The sequence below is a fragment of the Canis lupus genome, chromosome 28 (genome assembly GCF_003254725.2).
Source record: "Canis lupus dingo isolate Sandy chromosome 28, ASM325472v2, whole genome shotgun sequence".
Lineage (NCBI taxonomy): Eukaryota > Metazoa > Chordata > Mammalia > Carnivora > Canidae > Canis > Canis lupus.
This window is the reverse complement of record NC_064270.1, coordinates 31822553-31842190: the sequence shown is the minus strand read 5'-3', so window position 1 is coordinate 31842190 and position 19638 is coordinate 31822553. Positions and strand designations below refer to the sequence as shown.

General features: G+C 37.6%; 1 protein-coding gene across 12 annotated transcripts in view; it reads left to right on the top strand.

Annotated features, from left to right (window-relative positions):
• Positions 1-19638, top strand: part of ATE1 (arginyltransferase 1) — a 162129-nt gene that overhangs the window by 4369 nt on the left and 138122 nt on the right. For 8 of the 12 annotated variants that reach the window (XR_007406804.1, XM_049103396.1, XM_025467462.3 and 5 more), the window contains 5 exons: positions 1480-1542; positions 6205-6308; positions 7318-7572; positions 11986-12218; positions 15158-15286. Coding sequence is in view for 11 of the 12 variants with exons in the window: in XM_049103396.1 (XP_048959353.1) it covers positions 1480-1542; positions 6205-6308; positions 7318-7572; positions 11986-12218; positions 15158-15286 (784 nt within the window). In the remaining variant the exon portion in view is untranslated. Of the gene's footprint in view, positions 1-1479; positions 1543-6204; positions 6309-7317; positions 7573-11985; positions 12219-14065; positions 14195-15157; positions 15287-19638 lie in introns of all 12 variants that reach the window. The other 4 variants (XM_025467461.3, XM_025467459.3, XM_035707947.2 and 1 more) reach the window with 2 other exon arrangements.

The window sequence follows — 19638 nt, the reverse complement described above, 5'->3', positions numbered from 1 at the left end:
TTTTTTTTTTTTAAAGATGTTATTTATTCATAGAGACACACAGAGAGAGAGAGAGGCAGAGACACAGGCAGAGGGAGAAGCAGGCTCCATGCAGAGAGCCTGACGTGGGACTCTATCCAGGGTCCCCAGGATCACGCCCTGGGCTGCAGGCGGCGCTAAACTGCTGCGCCACCAGGGCTGCCCTGAACTTTTTTTTTTTTTTAAGGCAGAAGGGAGCCATTGAAAACTTTTACATCAAAAGTGTGATGGAATTTGTGTTTTGGAAGTGAATTGTTCAGATAGCAGAGAGGTACTTGAGGGAGTTATTGAGAAGGCAGGAAGACTTGTTCCAGGGGTCATGGCAGGATCTGGACGTGAGATGGTATCTCATGATGATGCTGTCATCGTTGGTGGCTGTAGGTTAGAAGATAAGTGGGAGGGGACAGTTGTAGGTATATTTTAGAAGTAAAAAGCTTGCTGACTGTTTTAGAGGGAGGAATCTGAGATGATTCCCATGTTTCTGGCTTGGGAACCAAGTTCATGTATGTTTGCTTGGGCAGCCATAACAAAATACCAGCGACTGGGTATCTTGAACAGCAGGTATCTGTTCTCAGTACTGAAGGCTGAAATTCCCAAAAATCTGGTGTCTTCAGCTTTATTTTTTTCTGAAGGCCTTTCCTTGGCTTATACATTGCTGCTGCCTTTTTGCTGTGGCTTCGTAGTCCTTTCTCTTTGTGTGTGTGTATCCCTAGTGCCTACTGTCTCTTTGTCCAGTTTCCTTTCCTTTTTTTTTTTTTAATTGAGAGAGAGCACGATTGGGGGGAGGGGGGGTGGCGAGAGGCAGAGAGAGAAGGAGAAGCAGAATCCCTGCTCAGCAGGGAGCTCATTGTAGGGCTCAGTCCTAGTACCCCGGGATCATGACCTAAGCTGAAGGCAGATGCTTAACTGACTCAACCCCCAGATGCTCCCAGTTTCCTTTTCTTATACTCACAGCATTCAGATTGGGTTAGGGCTCATTTTAACTGTCATTTTAACTTGATCACCTCTTTAAAGGTTTTATTTCTAAATACAGTCCCATTCTGAGGTACTAGGGGTTAGGACTTTAAAATACAAATTTTGGGCTACCTTGTGTTTAGTGCACATGGAACCCTCATGTGTGGATATTGGTGTCACGACAACTGATCAGTTTCCTCTGACTGCCTCTATGGTATTGAGGATTGGAGGTGTGTTGGTATTGGAAGGATTGCAGGTACTGCTGAGAAGGGTGTCTGAGGTGACGAAGTTTGGAGTACGTATGTCAAGATTTAGGAAAGAAAAGGCTAGACTCTGTCCATGGTATGCCTATATTGCAAGATTATTTAGGTTATGAAGAATAAATTTAAATGTTTTTACATTATTGATTAGGTTTTTACTTTAATTAATTTTGTGCACCTGTACTAGTCTACTTTGGTATATGTGATAAATGTGTAAGACATTAACAAAATTACTTTTTAATTTTAGAAGCGGGAAATATGTGTACAAGCCTGTCATGAATCAAACATGTTGTCCTCAATACACAATAAGGTAAGAAAGAGAATCTATGTATAATACAAAGAGTATGTATAATTCTTTAGTGACATCTTTTTTTTACATGTTAATTTTCATTCTAGCTGTACATTCTTGATAAAAGCAAATGAGTTGTATCTTTTTTACATACTGATGCTACATTTATACATCCTCAATATCTTAGAATAATACTGTTTAATGGTTTGGGTGTAAATAGGATATGAAAAAGTACTATTTGGCAATCTAGTCGATAGTATCATGACACTGAAATATTAGAAAAATACTCCAGTTGCTTTTAGGTATCAAGTGTTTTTATATTATTAGCTTGGGGATTTCCACGCTGAACATAGTGCTTGCATTCAAATAGTACTATAGGGCCTGTAGAAAGAGGAGGAGGACTGACATTTAATCTGCCATATATATTCAGAGTGCAGTTTTCTTCTCTGGAGAACTTAAATGAAAAAGTCTGTTTTCTTACAAAGTGTGTGCTTAACCAGCAAACCCCAGCATAACATGGAAGGATTTTCCCTCAGATTTTGAAGATCTTCTTTTCTCTTGTTGTCTTCCTTGTCTTCCTCTTCTTCTGGTAGAAACTAGGGAAAAGTATGTTATCCTTGTTAAGCATTTGTCTACAGTTTCAATGTGAATATATTCTCTCAATGGAAAAGCAGACACAATTGTAGCCATCACAGTTTGGCTGATTCTCACACCTCTTTCCCTTAGTTGCTCTTGATTTGTTTGGGGGTTGAAGACTTTTGACAATCTGATGAAAGGTTACAGACCCTTTCTGCAGCAAAACAAAACAAAAGGGAGGGAGCAGATAGGCAAAAATATCTAACATTTTGTGTATTAATTTTAGGATCATCGTGGGTTCCCAATAGGCTGTCAGAGTTCCATTGATTCCTGGTTAAGAATCCTTTCTCTTCTCTAACTGGTCATAGAACTGAACAGTAAAGAGGAAAGATGGGTGTGTGGTTTACTAACATCTCACTTGTTATACTGAGACAGCTGTGCTGTCCTCTTGCAGTTTTAGTGGTTATGAAGCAGTGACATCGTCAAAGGCAGAAGTCATTTTCCTTCAAATAACAATTTATTATTGGATTATGGCCAGGATTCTGTTTAAGTAAGTCTAGGACTGATTTGCTAGGACCCTGAGAATCTCTAATCAGAAAAGGTCAAAAAAAAAAAAAAAAAAAGGGTCGGTTTCAGTGGGTTAAAGAAAAAGACCAACCCTCTATAATTTATTGGGTGCCTCTCAATGCAAAGCACTGTTCTGGGTATATTGCTTTCATGAAAGGGATTCAGTTAACTTTGCAAAACAAAATAATTATAAAATGTTACTTTTTTAAATATGTAGATAATCTTTTTTTTTTTTTTAAGATTTTATTTATTTATTGAGAGACAGAGAGAGAGAGAGAGGCGCAGAGACACAGGCAGAGGGAGAAGCAGGCTCCATGCAGGGAGCCTGATGTGGGACTCCATCCCAGGTCTCCAGGATCCCGCCCTGGGCTGAAGGCAGGCGCTAAACCACTGAGCCACCCAGCCTGCCCTGAAATGTGATTTTTTTTTTTTTTGCATGATATCAAACATATCCTGAATTGTTATCCTTTACACAACTTCATTATATGCATTGATATTATAGAGTCATTTTGCATACTACAGTATGCAGCCTTTTTACTACAGTATTTATAACGAGACCTAATATGAAGGCAAGCGATTATAATATACAACGTAGCTCATTAGACAGATGTTAGGGACTGCCCAGTATGTGAGTGTAAATGAGGATGAGCTTCCTTGGCTATGAATTTTTTTTCTAGTTTTTGTATAGAATTATATATGCTAGTAATTTAAATATCAAACAATTCCATAAAGCTTATTATGCAAAACTGTAGTCCTCTGAACATCCCGAATTCCTCTCAGTACAGTCACTCTCAAATTTTTTAACTGATTCCTAAATTTTTTCTTCTTCTACCTTTGAGTGATATGGTTATATAAAATTATCTTCTTTTGGGGTTTAAAAAATTATCTATGGGTTTCTCTCTTTAAAAGGTAAGGATTTAACTTAATTTTTTTCTCATTATCTCTGGATTACTCTCTTTGAAAAATAAGGATTTACTTTATTTCATTCCTGATGCCCTGTGACATTCAAACTCCTTTTTGTCCTCATTGCCAACTTTCCAGCTCAGAAGTATTGTAATTTTGGATGGGTGTAGTTGCTATATTATGACCTATAAATATGCTGTACAGTTGTGTATTATGAATGCTTTTTCTTTTCTTCACAAATTTTTGCTTTCCACAGAGTTGATAATCGTCTTTTTTGTTTGCTTAGTATAGTTTGCTGTACTCATTACCAGGTGATTTTAGAAATCCTCCTACAGTTGTATAAATTTCCTCGTGGTATATATAGATGTTTCTGGTGCTCTATCACTTCTGTCCTCTTGATGAATATTTCTGTGTTGTCTTCTGACCTGCTGTGATCTGGACAGGTTGTCTCTCCAAGTAATGCATCACTGTCACCTCAGGATCTTTTCTTACTGCCATCTTGGGGAGTCTCTTTGTTTTTTTGTATTTTTTGTGGGTTATTTTTTTAAAGATTTTTATTTATTTATTCATGAGAGACACACACAGAAAGAGAGGGGCAGAGACATAGAGAAGCAGGCTATCCAGAGGAAGCTTGATATGGGCCTTGATCCCAGGACCCTGGGATCACACCCTGAGCTGAAGGAAGATGCTCAACCACTGAACCACCCAAGCATCCCTTGGGGATTCTCTTTGGATCCCATGTCTCCTCTGACCTTTCTTGAATTATTTCCTCATTTTAGTGTAGCTCATCTTTTAATAGCTTTCTTGAGAAAAAGTATACGAGAAGTACTTTTTTTTTTTTTTTTTTTTACTTTGTTTGAATTTTTTTTTTTAAGAGTGAGTGTGCAAGTGGGGGCAGAGGGAGAGGGAGAGAGAGGATCCCAAGCAGGCTTCGTGCTCAGCATGGACCCCAACTCTGGGCTCCATCTCACAACCCTGAGATTGTGACTCTGAGATCATGACTTGGGCCCAAACCAAGAGTCAGATGCTCGTCCCCCTGAACCACCCAGGTGTCCCTGTTTGAAAATGTTTTAATTCACCCCTCAAACTTTTAGTTTGGCTGGGCTATATATAGAAGTGTAGATTGGAAATAATATTGCTTTAGAATTTTGAAGGCTTTGCTTCTAATTCTTGTTCCTTTGTCCAAAAAGTTTTCTTTTTGAAGGATTGTTTGTCCTCAGGGTTCTGATATTTCACATCTGGCGGTGTGTCTGTCTACATTCATTGTGTACAGATTTAAGGGGTCCTTCTTACCTGGGCCTCCTTATCATATCCTTCACAGTTTTCTTTTATTATTTTGTTGATCTTCCCATTTTCTTTTTTTTATTCTTTAATAATGTCTTCAGTTGAACTTTTTTTCTCTTCAGTTTTCCATTCCTTTTGCTGTATCTTTTGGGAGATTTCCTCAAGTTGAATTTCCAAGTCTTCTGTTTAATTTTTTCTCCTATTATATTTTTACTCCTTTTATTTAATAGTGTTTTTTAATAAAGATTTTTATTTATGAGAGGCACAGAGGCAGAGACACAGGCAGAGGGAGAAGCAGGCTCTCTGTGGGGAGCCTGTTGCAGGACTCGATCCCAGGATCCTGGCATCACACCCTGAGCCAAAGGTAGACGTTCAACCCCTGAACTACCCAAGTGTCCCTAAGTTTTTACTTCTGAGAAATTTTTGGTTTTGGACTCTTTTTCGATAACCTCTCATTATGTGGTTGTAATAGCTAAAGAGAAACAAGAGTGTGTTCTTCCTAGGATATTTGTATTTTTTTAGGCTGTCGTCTTCCTGTATATTCTCCAAGTTACCTTTTCCAGTATTTTTGGCACTTATCTTTGTAGAGGTTCTCCTCGAGTGTCCAGGAATTCTGACTTCCCATTGTGGAGTTCCTGAGGTCAGACTGGTCTTCAGGTCTGATCACATTCTGGTGAGAAAGTGCTGGTGTTTACAGCTGGGTTAGGAAATGGGTTGGAGATCTCACGGTTCAGTACATAGATTTTAATTTAAGCTTCCTGTTTCTGGTACATTTCAATTGTTTTCCACTGTGCCTGCCTCCTTATGTAGGAGGCCCTATTTTTTACTCTTTCCTAAATGTGCAGCTTTCCCCTGGGCCATGTAGGGAGTCATCTGGGTAGAGTGGTGAAGGGCCTCAGACATCTGACTGCTTCGAAAACAGATTTCAAGAGATCTTTCTATTTTTAGACTCACCTTCACTCATATCTCCTGAGGTATCAGGTATCAACCAATCCCTAAGACTTGTAGAGAGAGAATGTAGAGAAAATTGGTTATCTTTCTGGCTTTTTCCACTGTTGGCTCAGGAGTCAACATTCTTTGGTCTGCTGTCAGTTACCACTTGTAATGTGCTGTCTAGCATCCAACATTTCCCCTATTCTATTTTTCTCAGGGATTTATGTCTTTTTCTTTTTTTCTGATTCCTTAATGTAGTTGTAGTGAGGTTTGGAGTGGAACTAGAGGCGATATCAAGCCTTGTCTTTAACTGGAAATCCTAGGCATGAGTTTTGCCTCACTGTACTAGATACTGTCCAGAATTCATTTTATTTCTTCTAGTTTCAGTTCACTTTTTAAATATTTATTTTGCTTTCCTAGGTGCCGACCTTTACAGTTTCAGCCATCAAAATCTCACAAGAAGGTTTTGAAAAAAATGTTGAAATTTCTGGCTAAAGGGGAAATTTCCAAAGGAAATTGTGAGGGTAAGATGAGTTGGGGGTCTAAAAGCTCTTTACTTTAAAATGATGTAGGTTTCCAAGGTTCTCACTTTTGGTTATTTCTTAAGTAGGGGAATGGGTCCTTAACTACAGTCAGGTTGTACTGTTACTCTGGTGGTGGGGATTGCTGTTAGTGCTTCTGTGACTGTCACCACTAGCCAGAAAGTCAAGGATACAAGGAATGTCTGTCAGGGAAAGAAAGTCCAGCCTCAGAAGAAGATGGAGGACAGTTTTAAAGATGTTGTGATGTCTTGAGTTTATTGGAACTTTAGTCTTCACAGTGCTTTGACAACTCTTACCTTACTTGATCCTCGCAGTACCTTGTGAAGTAAATGGAAAATGGTATTATGTCTGAGAAACAGATGCTTCAGTGCACTTTACACAGGATTGCACAGTCACTGTGAAGGATGAGCTTGACTTCTAAATTATTTATGTCTACAACTTAATTCATAAGAGTGATGTAAAAGTGTCAGGGTAAACAGCTATAACAAAAAGATATCAAAATGCAATGACTAAAAAATGATAGAAGTCTGTTTCTTTCCTCATAGAACAGTCTAGCGTGGGTACTCCATGTTAGCTTGCAACTCTGTTCCCCACCCCATCCCCATCCTTTCTGGGACTTCCTTCAACGTGTGATTTCCAAGGTCACTCTGGTTTTTACTAATCTAGCCAGTGGGGAGGGTAAAGAATGGAAGTTCAGGGTTACAAAATTCCTTTAAAAACAAGCAAGGCCTAATTGGACATGTCAATTTGGTTATGTTCCATTGGTGGGGGCTTGCTTAAAACCTGCAGAGGGACTGGTGGTGCACATCCCTGCTTGAGCACTGCAGTCTTAACTACAGGTCTATTACTTTGGAAGCCAGGAGAATGGATTTGATGCAAACACATAGTCTCTCCCACATGGGGAAAAAAGGGGACTCCCCCCACCCCCCATGTTTATCGTTTCTGTGTCAGATGGCCTGGCTGATGGACTTTGATTTCTTCTGATTTGTAGATGAGCCCATGGAGCCCACCATGGAGGACACCGTTGCAGGTGACTTTGGGTTGATAAATAAATTGGATATACAGTGTGACCTTAAAACACTCAGTGATGACGTCAAAGAGAGCTTTGAGAGTGAAGAGAAGAAGAAAGGAAGAAGCCCCAAAAAAGAAGAATCTAAGGAATTAATTCAGTCACAACATATAGAGGAGAAGTTGGGCTCTGGTGAACCATCCCATCCAATTAAAGTGCACACAGCTCCTAAACCAGGTAGGGCAAGTTTGCTTTGCAGCCATTTTAGAGTCCTGGTAAGTGATTTTCTTTGTGCTTGAGACTTTGTAGCCCCTGGGCTCCTATCAGCTAAAAACACGAATTATGTGAAATCTTAGATCCATATTTTTAGAATTTATTGTTACTTGAATTTAAATGGATAGATCATGTCTTTTAAAAACTGTTATGTTTAAAAAGCCTGAAATAATAGTTTTGTTATCCCTAAATACAGGTATTTTAAAAGAGTTCCATTTCTTCTTACTACCTTAGGACCCTGGAAGTTTGAGGATCAAATTTTTATCTGTGAAAAAATGTAATGCTAGACATTTTTATTTTTGGTGTGAAGTGAGGCAAAGTAAATCTTAGGTATTATGTTCAAAGTACAGACATTGTAAAGTTCTTTAGTTTATCATTAGATTTTTTTGTAATCATAATGAATTTTTAGTTTAAAAATTTCCAGATTTTGATGTTTAGCTTCATCTTTAATAAAGCTAAATTTTTTTTCCTACATTTCCACTTATAAAAGAATTAGGTTTTAAAAAATGTATCCAACATTGGGGCACCTGGGTGACTCATTTGGTTAAGTGTCTGATTTTTTTTTTTAAGATTTTATTTATTTATTTATTTTTAAATTTCTATTTATTTATGATAGTCACACACACACACAGAGAGAGAGAGAGAGAGAGAGAGGCAGAGACACAGGCAGAAGGAGAAGCAGGCTCCATGCACTGGGAGTCCGACGTGGGATTCGATCCCGGGTCTCCAGGATCGCGCCCTGGGCCAAAGGCAGGCGCTAAACCGCTGCGCCACCCAGGGATCCCAAGATTTTATTTATTAATGAGAGACACAGACAAGAGAGAGAGAGGCAGAGACACAGGCAGAGGGAGAAGCAGGCTCCATGCAGGGAGCCTGACGCGAGACTCGATCCTGGGTCCCCAGGATCCCTCCCTGGGCTGAAGGTGGCGCCAAACCGCTGAGTCACTGGGGCTGCCCCTGATTTTTAATTTTTTAATTATTTTTTAGATTTTATTTATTTATTCATGAGAGAGACAGGCAGAGGCAGAGGCAGATGGAGAAGCAGGCTCCCTGTGGGGAACCTGATGTGGGACTGGATCCCAGGACCCCAGGATCATGCCCTGAGGTGAAGTAGACGCTCAACCATTGAGCTCCCCAGCTGTTCTTGTATGGTTTTTTTAAAAAAATTATTTCATAAAATGTCAGTTTGGATAGTTATGCTTCAGTTCTTGAATTTGTTTATACAAAATGATCCAAAGGAGACATTTTTATTACCATTTTAGTTTTTCTTATCTAAATCATGTTAACATACAGAAAATTTTGTTTGCATTTTGCTTGAATAGTTTTTTTTTTTTAAGCTTTTACTTATTCATTCATGACAGAGAGAGGCAGAGACACAGGCAGAGGGAGAAGCAGCTCCATGCAAAGAGCCGGATGTGTGGGACTCGATCCTGGGACTCCGGAATCACTCCCTGAGCCGAAGGCAGATGCTCAACTGCTGAGCCACGCAGGCGTCCCTTGAATAGTTTTTTTTAATGGTACTTTTATGGTACTTAAAGGGATGCCAACTGAGATTTCATTCTAATTAGTAAGACTAGTCCAATAAAATGTTCCATATGATTTAGATAATTTCTTTCAGTGCTTACTCTCTTGGGTGATAGGGTCAGTTCTTTATTATTTTAATTGTTATAAGATTACTTACAGTTTGTTTTAAATTTTTTAATTTTGGAAATGTTGACAGTATCAGAATGAACTTCCACATACCTTGCTCTCATGTGACACTATTACTGACTTATGGGCAACTGTTGTTTCATCTGTACTCATCATCCAGTTGCCCCCTCCAATGCTGTATTGAAACAAATTCCAGACACTGTATTGTTCCATATGTCAGAATGCATCTCTAAAAGATAATAACTTTGGGGATGCCTGTGTAGCTCGGTTAAGCATCCCACTTGTGATTTGGGGCCAGGTCATGATCACATTAGGTTATGAGATCAAGCCCTGCTTTGGGCTTCATGCTCAGCAAGAAGTCTGCTTAAGATTTTCTTCCTCTTCCTCTTTCCCCACTCACATCTGTGAGCTCATGCGCACACTCTCTCTAAAATAAATCTTAAAAAAAAAAATAAAAATAAAAACTTTCAAATACATATTCACAATACCACTATTATACCAAAGTAAGATTCCTTATGTTACTGAATATTCCATGTTTAAGTTTCTAATATTTAAGTATTTGTATCAGGATCCAAACATAGATGCATATTGCAGTTGGTTGACAGAGAAAATTTCTGTAGGTCTGTAGGTTCTGTCCATCACTTCCACTTTTTATTTGCACTTTATTTGTTGAAGAAACTAGGTTGGCTGTTCTGGGTTATTTGATTACATCTGCAGTGCAGTTTAACATATTCCTGTACTGGCCTGTAAATTGATAGTTGGATCTAGAAATTCAAGACTAAATCAGATCAGATTCAAGATTAAATTGTTTTGTTTTTGTTTTTGGTGTTTTTGTTTTGTTTTGCTTTTTCGGGGGGAGAGAGAGGTCTTTTTTTTTTTTTTTTTTTTTAAGATTTTTATTTATTCATGAGAGACAGAGAGGCAGAGACATAGGCAGAGGGAGAAGCAGGCTTCTCATAGGGAGCCCGATGTGGGACCCGATCCCCTGACCCGGGATCATGCCCTGAGCTGAAGGCAGATGCTCAACCACTGAGCCACCCAGGTGTCTGAGAGAGAAGTCTTAATCAGATTTGAAAACTGTTTATTTGAAGGTGGGTAAGTTTACTTCATGAGTGGTGGAAATGTGCTTTGAGACACATAATGTCTGGGTACCTCTCTTTGTTAATGCTAATAGCCATGGATCAGAGCTCAATGCTTAAATCCTTTGATCCATTAGATATTCTTTTTTTTTAATTTTATTTTTTTTAAAGATTTATTCATGAGAGAGCAAAGAGAGAGAGGCAGAGACATAAAGCAGAGAGTAGCAGGCTCTATGCAGGGAGCCCAATGTGGGACTCGATCCCAGGACTCCAGGGTCACACCCTGGACTGAAGGCAGACGCTTAACCGCTGAGCCACCCAGGTGTCCCTAAACATTTTATTTATTTATCCATGAGAGATACAGAGAGAGGCAGAGGCACAGGCAGAGGGAGAAGCAGGCCCCACACAGGGAGCCCGATGTGGGACTCGATACTAGGACTCCAGGATCACTCCCTGAACCAAAGGCAGATGCTCAACCACTGAGCCACCCAGGTACTCCAGTACTCTGGGTCTTGATTTTCTTTTCTATAAAATTGAACTTGTTAGTCTTATAAAACTTTATATTGCTGACTTTCGTGTGATTTGTAAATACTGTTTTAGGATATTAAAATAACATTTTTTGTTAATAACCTTAAAAGAATTACAAAAGTATGTTCATTGTTAGAGAATTTGGAGAAAAGAGAACACTGCAAGAAAAAGAGCAAGAAAAGTCCTTTCTCTACTTTCTAAACCTGTGTAAAATGACTGTTAGCAGAGTGGTATGTTTCTTTCCAGGCTTTTTTCTGAATATTTTCCATGTATCTATTTATACATAAGTGGAATTACTTTCTAATCTTATGTAATGACAAATTTCTGAAAACTTCTAAGAATTTCAAATGACTATTTGATATTCTGCTTAGTTTTAAAAAGTATATAATAATTCTGTTATTGGGCATTTAAATTATTTTGAAGTTTTCATTTGTGTTCATTATTTGCCTGTAGCTTTTAATGATCTTAGCATCAAGTCCTTGAAGATGCTTACTAGGGGAAAGGGCATGCACTAAAATTTGTGGTTTATTGAAGTTAAAATTTTTATATCTTAAAGGCCTTAAGTTTGATATTTTCTCTTTTAATTCAAACTAAACTCTTATTAACTGGAACTGAACAAATGAGTCCTTTTGGTTAGATAGACACAAATATTTAAAAGTAAGTGAGGGCATTTTTTCATTGAAAAACCTGCCAAAGTGTTTTCCGGGGTTAGTACTCATTTACTCCTAATCATGTATTTATGTCACCAGTGTTTTGAGAGAAATATCTCTCACGAATGCGCTGAAAATATCTGTGTCCTGAAGTAGAAGATATTTAGTTTTTTTTTCCAGCTTATAAAGGCAAAGAAGTGGATGAATATTAATTTTTTTTTTAATTTTCAGAGTAGGAGCTGTGTGAAAAGTTTCTGTGACTATTTTCTTTGACAGTTTCTGCTTCTGAGGTAGAATTTTATGATTAACTTAGAGCTCTACACCAGAATCTCCCGAAACCTCTATCTACAAAGCTGACTTAACTATTGAAACTCTTTGGACTTAATTGTATAGAACCTTTGAGATTTTTGAAGAAAAAAAAATTTCTAGAGTCAAATGTGATTGATCTAATATTTTGCAATTGTTTTTAGGCAAAGGGGCAGATTTGAGTAAGCCTCCATGTCGGAAAGCAAAGGAAATCCGGAAAGAAAGGAAAAGGTTAAAACTCATGCATCAGAACCCAGCTGGAGAACTAGCAGGTTTCCAGGCTCAAGGTGAACCGCCATCTTTGTTCCAACCAAAGGCTAATAAATCCAACCAGCCCAAATCACTTGAAGATTTAATTTTTGAATCTTTACCAGAGAATGCATCACACAAGTTAGAGGTACTTTGGAGGGTGTTTTATTTTGTTGTTGTTGTTGGTACCTTGTTTATTTTCATTTGAGGTTATATAAATTGATGTTTTGCTGTTTAAATAATGGGAAATTAAAGTGAACTGGGATGGAGAAGTATTTGTAGTTAGTAAGCTAACTGCTATTTGAGAAAAACTTTTTTTTTTCTTTTTTAAGATTTAAAATAAATACTTTTAGGTGGTTTGGCTACTAATTCCAGTTTTAGCATGTTACTTACTGTTTAAGGGACTCTGGTTTCTTGTATCCCTTGATTGAAATTTAGTAGTTAAAGGGACAAAATATACTATTTAAAATTTCATTTTTGCCAGTTTTGGTTAGTTACATTGTGAAGTAGAGCACATAATACTAGGCAAATCACTATTTTATCCGTTCCAATATTCTGATCTTGATTAAGGCAACAAATGATAAAACATAAGTGAGCCAGCAATTAGCAATTAACTAAATAGTACTATGGTATAGTATTTTAATCCTCTCAATAATTATTTCAAAGATGTAGGCATAGTATGATTACTTTTAGAGTATTCTTATTAATTTTTATTTATATTCCAGATTAAGTCTACATTCTTCAGTATTTGGTATTTATACATTTTTTTCTGAAACATTAATGCTAATGATTTTATTCTCATATCTCATTAGTAACTGGTCATTGTTTGAATTTACAGCTTAATACTATCTAAGTGTCACTAATGACCTGATATTGAAAATTAACCTTAATGCAGTCTAAACCTTGGGATCATATATATTACCAGACATAGACATAAGTCTTAACAACTTTGACTAGCTGCTCAGATTTTGTTTTTTTGTTTTGTTTTTGCTGCTCTGATTTTGGTATTGACTTTCTCTTTCTCAAATTGTAAAGAGAATTGAATACACTACTTTATGTAATGAAGAGTCCTTTGTCTTTTGATCATAACTAATCATGTGTTCAGGACACCAGGCCCATCTCCCATATCAGTTCTACAGTGGGCAGCTTTTACTTTTTTAATGTAACGATACCTCAGATGGGCAGAGATTTTTTTTTTGTCCACTGTATGTCAGTCTTTTCAAAAGAATGACTTCTTATGGCACACATGAATATTTTCCAGTTAGCATTTTTATTATATTGCATTTGATTTTTTCTTTTACTCTTCTGTTTTGCTAAAACATTTTAGCTGGTTAGTATAAATAATTGATGTTAAAATAAATGTTCACCATTACTGTGTAATAAACTGTTGTTAATTCATCCTCATTTTATGTGTGAGGAAACTAGAGCACAAGGAGGTAAATTTCTTTGCTTGACCAAGATGGTGACATGAAAATTTGAGTAAAAGAAATCTAACTTTAGAGTCTTCGTTCTTAACTCTGCCATGAAATAGGAATACTTTGTGAGGGTTGTCTCTCACACTTATAAAAAAAATTTGTAAGTTTAGAGTTAGCAGTGATTCATGAAAAGTGTCTAAAAATACATTCACATTTTTACTTTTTCTGACTGATTTACTGAAGGTGAGTTGAATGTACCTAGAATTAAGAGTATTTATTTGTGTTTGTGTATTGAATGCCAGAAGTATTCTGCTGTTTTACAATAGAGTCCATCTTCCATAGTTCAGTCATAGGTCTTTGTCTTAAGAGTTCAGACAGGATTTTCTGCCTTTTTAATATGTCTGTAAGTTGGAGAAATAACTTAAAAAAATATTACTATCTTGTTGATTTTTAATGTTAAAATATTATATGTCTGTGCTTTAATATGGAAACTTTTGATTTCTTTTTGGGTGGGAGTAACTATTGCATATTCTGTGGAATAAATTAATTAATGAACATTGTTTTTTAACTCCTTCTGAAGGTGAGGGTGGTGAGATCATCTCCACCAAGTTCTCAGTTCAAAGCCACATTTCAGGAGTCTTACCAGGTCTATAAACGTTACCAGATGGTTATTCACAAGGACCCACCTGATAAACCAACTGTGAGCCAGGTCAGCAGGCCAAGTGTAATTTTTCTGTGCAAATGGAACTTTCCCCTCCATTTAATACCATTGTATTATAACTTGATTTATTTGTGGTACCTTGTATTTATATTCAATTGGCAGCATATCTGCAAAATGATAGGAGTATGGAGTAAGAGGCATTCTGAAAGTGCAGATTTTCCCTAACACACATTAATGCTAGTCTCATGTAATTTCAAAGTGGAAGTAACACGTAAAATGAATTTTCTTTATTTAAAGTTATTATGTCTAGATGTATTTCTCTAAAAATTAATAAGTAGAGCTCTAAGATAAAATATTTATGAGGAAAAAACAAAAGAGCCTTTATATTTTTATGACAGGCATGCTTTGCACAACATGGTTAATATGCTTTATCTCCATTTAAAAGTCATGTGTAGACAGAGTTCATAAGGGCCAAATTATTAAGAAAAAAAAAAGCCAAATTATACTTTGTTGATGTACTACCTATACACAACTGAGTGGGACTAGAAAAGTAAGCTAGTAGAATTTTTTTTAAAGATAATAGAATATTTTAATAGAAGTTCTCATATGCTTGTAATTTTATAAACCAGATTACCCAAGAAAAATGTGGAAGGGGAAAAATCTTAAAACACTTCATACTAGTAGAGGGGACAGAAGTAGTGCCCCACTACCATGAGCAACAATGTTGATTCTGTGCAGAGAACCACAGAGGGGGAAAGAGCAAAAAACAAAAGAAAAACAAATTGTCCTGGCCCTTACGAGTTAAACATTTTCATATGTAGTAGTATAAAGTTAGCACTTTAGGCTCCGTGCCAGTCAGCACGTTCCAGGGTTTATTCATTTCTTGAAAAACTCCAGTGCTGAGCTTTGGAAGTGGATTTGCGGAGATCTTACTCTAGCCTCACCTTCAGAAGCACATCACCGGGGAGAGATGTTTCAATAGCATTTGCTTGTATTTTCCTTGCTCTGAAGGTGAGGTTAGTCCCTGTCTCCTTTGAGGACCCAGAGTTCAAGTCGTCCTTCAGCCAGTCATTTTCTTTATATGTCAAGTATCAAATGGCCATACACCAGGATCCACCCGATGAATGTGGGAAGACTGAGGTACCTTTTGTGAAACGTTTTTTCCTATCTTGATGAGGTTGTCTGTGAAGAAGCATAATATAGAACTTTCTTTCACTATTTTCTTGTTACATAGAGCTGATGATCCTTTTCAATATACATGACTAAACTTTTGTGAAAACTAGTCCTACATGTGAGCATTTAAGTCCCTCAGAGAAAAAGGATAGATTCTTATTCACGGTTCTAAGAACCTGGTGTAGCGTGTTTGTGTCCAGTCATCAGGCTGAGTCAGCAGATATTACCGAGTGCTGGTTTTGTGCCAGAGCAGACCATGTGTCATGTACAGAGGGAAGAGTTAATAATTAAATGGGAAAGATGGACCAGTGAACATATCTTAAGAAACCAGTGGAAAAGAATCAAATATGTTGAGATTATATAGACTGTCACTTCACAAGCATTTACTGAGGGCCTCTATTTTCCAGCTGGAGAGATCTAAATGAATGAGAGATTGCATATTTCTCACAGGGGGATATATTAAAAGAAAGATGCCAACAGATGCAGAAGAATTAAATTTTGGGTTTGTTTTAATGACACAGACTGTTTTAGCTTAAAAGAGATGATTAGTAAGACAGGAGTTAATGCTGTATGTTCCCTGAGGGGGGCTGACTTTCAGGTCAGAATCTTACTAGATGAGTGTGGTCTGCAGACCAACAGCATCCACCTGGAATGGGATCCCACTTCAACAGTGCTGAATCCAAATCTGCATTGGGAATTAGGTCTCTGGGCAATTTGCATACTCATTCTGGTTTGGGAAGTGCTTCCTTAAGTTCCCTGTTGAAACATGCAGTTGTGGATGATGACAGTAAGGAGTCTGCCAGCTGTAAGAAGCAATCTTTGATATTCTCAGGGGGTCTTACTCCTTTTGAACATTATTCTTTCCTATTACCCTGGAAATCCTGGCTTTGTGCTTCCTGCTTATCAGGTATGAATGGTTGGGCCACAACACAAGGCCACGATCTGGTATGTTTACTGGGTAAAGATTCGTTTCCTGGAACTTTGCCTGCTTAAGCTTCAGGTGTCCAGTCCTGCAGACTAGTCCATTGCTAATGGTGTTCACAGCCTGATTGGGGCAACAGACGGATAGGCATTTCCAGTGCCATTTGGGTTGACTATTGGAGTAGAGTAAGTAGGTGAAGCCAGCTTAGTATAGGACAGGAGGTTAAAGAGGTTTTTTTCTGAAGGAGGTGACTTCTGAGCCAAGTCTTGAAGAATAAGTAAAGGTTTATCAGGCCAAAAGGGAGAAGGGCATTTTTGGCAACAGGACTGTGTATGTAAGAAATATAAAATGCTACCTATGGAATATTCTTGGTGAAGAAATAGAGCCTGAACTATATAAGCTTCTATTTTTTTTTTTTTAAGATTTATTTATTTATTCATGAGAGACACAGACACAGGCAGAGGGAGAAGCAGGCTCCATGCAGGGAGCCCAACATGGGACTCGATCCTGGGACTCCAGGATCACACCCTGAGCTGAAGGCAGGCATTAAACCACTGAGCCACCCAGGGATCCCCTATATAAGCTTCTAGATAGAATAACCAGTTCACAGAAAATACGAGGGATAAAGGATTATTTAAAATGATACTTGGGCACTTTTGTAATCCAAATACATAATAAACAGTATTTTTTTTAATAAAATAATTTTTATTGGTGTTCAATTTACCAACATACAGAATAACACCCAGTGCTCATCCCGTCAAGTGTCCCCCTCAGTACCCGTCACCCACTCACCCCCACCCCCCCGCCTTCCTCCCCTTCCACCACCCCCAGTTCATTTCCCAGAGTTAGGAGTCTTTATGTTCTGTCTCCCTTTCTGATATTTCCCACACATTTCTTCTCCCTTCCCCTATATTCCCTTTCACTATTATTTATATTCCCCAAATGAATGAGAACATACACTGTCCTCCTCCGATTGACTTACTTCACTCAACATAATACCCTCCAGTTCCATCCACTTTGAAGCAAATGGTGGGTATTTGTTGTTTCTAATGGCTGAGTAATATTCCATTGTATACATAAACCACATCTTCTTTATCCATTCATCTTTCGATGGACACCGAGGCTCCTTCCACAGTTTGGCTGTTGTGGACATTGCTGCTATAAACATCGGGGTGCAGGTGTCCCAGCGTTTCATTGCATAGTATTTTTTTTTTTAAAAAAGGAGAAATGTCTAGATTGAAAGCTTAAAAGTTTAAAAAATATAACTACAGTACCGTAATCACACTCAGCAAACTTAACAGTAATTACATCATCTTATGCCCAGTATATGTTCGATTTTCTTTAGCTGTCTCAAAAATGTCTTTTTTTTTTTTTTTTTTTTTTTATAGTTGGTTTGTTTGGATCAAGATTCATGTAGGATCTATGCATCACATTTTATTTTTTATTTTTTTTATTGATATTCTTCTAAACATCTTTTAATTTAAAATAAATTTCCCTCTTGTTTTTAATAGCATTTTTGAAAGAAACTGGGTCGTTTATCTTAGAATTAATTTTGCTTTCTTCTATTGACACTTTTTGAAAATAGAAACAAATGTTTATACAATATATGTGCTTGTGTGTGATCTTTCTGTGTGGTGTGTGTATATGTATCTATGTATGTTTTTACAGTACATATACATGCACATGATTCCCCTTCTTTATTATATGAACATAGCATACTTGGAGGTTACACAAGAATAATATATGGAAATCTTCATTTTCTAGCTGCCAAGTATTAGCATGGTTTCTTTAGTCTGACCTTTAATGGTGGCCATTTGGTGATTTCTGGTCTTTTACCCTTTCATAAAGCATTGTAGGTGTACTCTTGTGCATAGAATTGTTTGTATTTTTGTCATTGTGTATTTGTTAGAAGCTTCAGGTTGCTGGGTCAGTTCCTCTCCACAGGGGGTTCCTCTTCACAGGGATTGTAGCCAGCAATCTGTGAGAATGCCTATTCCTCCAATGCCTTGGTCACTCAGATTTTTATAATTGTGAATTTTTGCCATATACATGCAAATGAAATTTGTGTGGTTTTAATTTTCATTTCTTTTATTATAAATGAAATTGAGCATGTTTTCTTATGTTTAAAATCCATTTGAGTTTTATCTTCTGTGAACCATGTCATAGTTTTGCTTGTTTTTCTAGGAGTATTGATTTTTTTTCATTCATTTCTTAGACACTGTTTATATAATAAGGACTTATGCCCTTGGGATAAAAGTTGCAGATTTTTTTTTAGTTTATCATTTATCTTTCTACTTCACTTTTGGTGTTTTGTAGTGCCATCAAATAATCAAGGGGCCAGAATTTGTAGACTTTAAAGTCTTGGACTTTTAACCTTAGTGGTAATAAAGAATTATTGAAGGATTTTAGATAGTGTAACTAGAGAATTCCATTTAGTTGTGTTAGAATTTGATAGGCAACAAAAAACCGAAGTTGAATTGATTTTAAGAAGGGATTTATTTGCATATGTAATGAAGAAGTTTTGGCTTCACTAGATCTCAGGAAAATACCATTAGTGTTTCTTGCTTGTGGTCTCCCACCTTGCTTTCTTTGTAAGGGTCGAATCTGAACCAGGCACATGGTGGCAGAGATAATGATGTCAGTTTAAGGTACGTTGTTCTCACAACAAGTGATCTCAGCAAAAAATAACGTGCACTTCTTACTTCAGTAAGAAGTCCCAAGGAAGGTACTGATTGGCCCAACTTGAGATCTATTCTTATCCCTGAACCAGCCACTGTGATGACTGGGGGATGGAGAACTCTGGTCATGTTGGATCACGTGTTCTACCCAAGAGCTTCAGTGGAGGAAGGTACTTATTTGAACCACATGTTTTAAAAAGAGTAGAGGAGTGGTTCCCACTAGAATGTTGGCCAAGGGCAGGTGTGTGCGGGAGGTTTTACTAAAGAGTGGTGAGACTTGAGGCAGAGCCAGCGAGGTATGATGGACTTGAAGTCCACACTAGTAGGAAGAGGATGGTGAGGGTACAGCAGACACTTCAGAGAGAGAGTTGTTGAAGATTTGGTGTTTGACTTTGGAAGTTGGAAATGGAGGGGAGGGATGGGTCCAGATTGAATTTTTTTTTTTTTGGTTCTGGCTTACATGATTGGGTAGATCATGATGACCTTCTCTGAGATAAGAAACACAAGAGGACGAAGAATTTGTGCATTTTGGGACAGAAAATGAGTTCTATGTTGGCCAGGTTGTGTTTGAGAAGCCTGTGGGGCAACTAACCATGGGAAGATACTAATCAGAAACTAGGAGAGGCACCAGGGTGGTGCTCTGTAGTTAGACTCAAAGCATGATTGAGGCTTTTTTTTTCCCCCCTCTCAGCATGGGGCTTGAACTCAACTCTGAGATC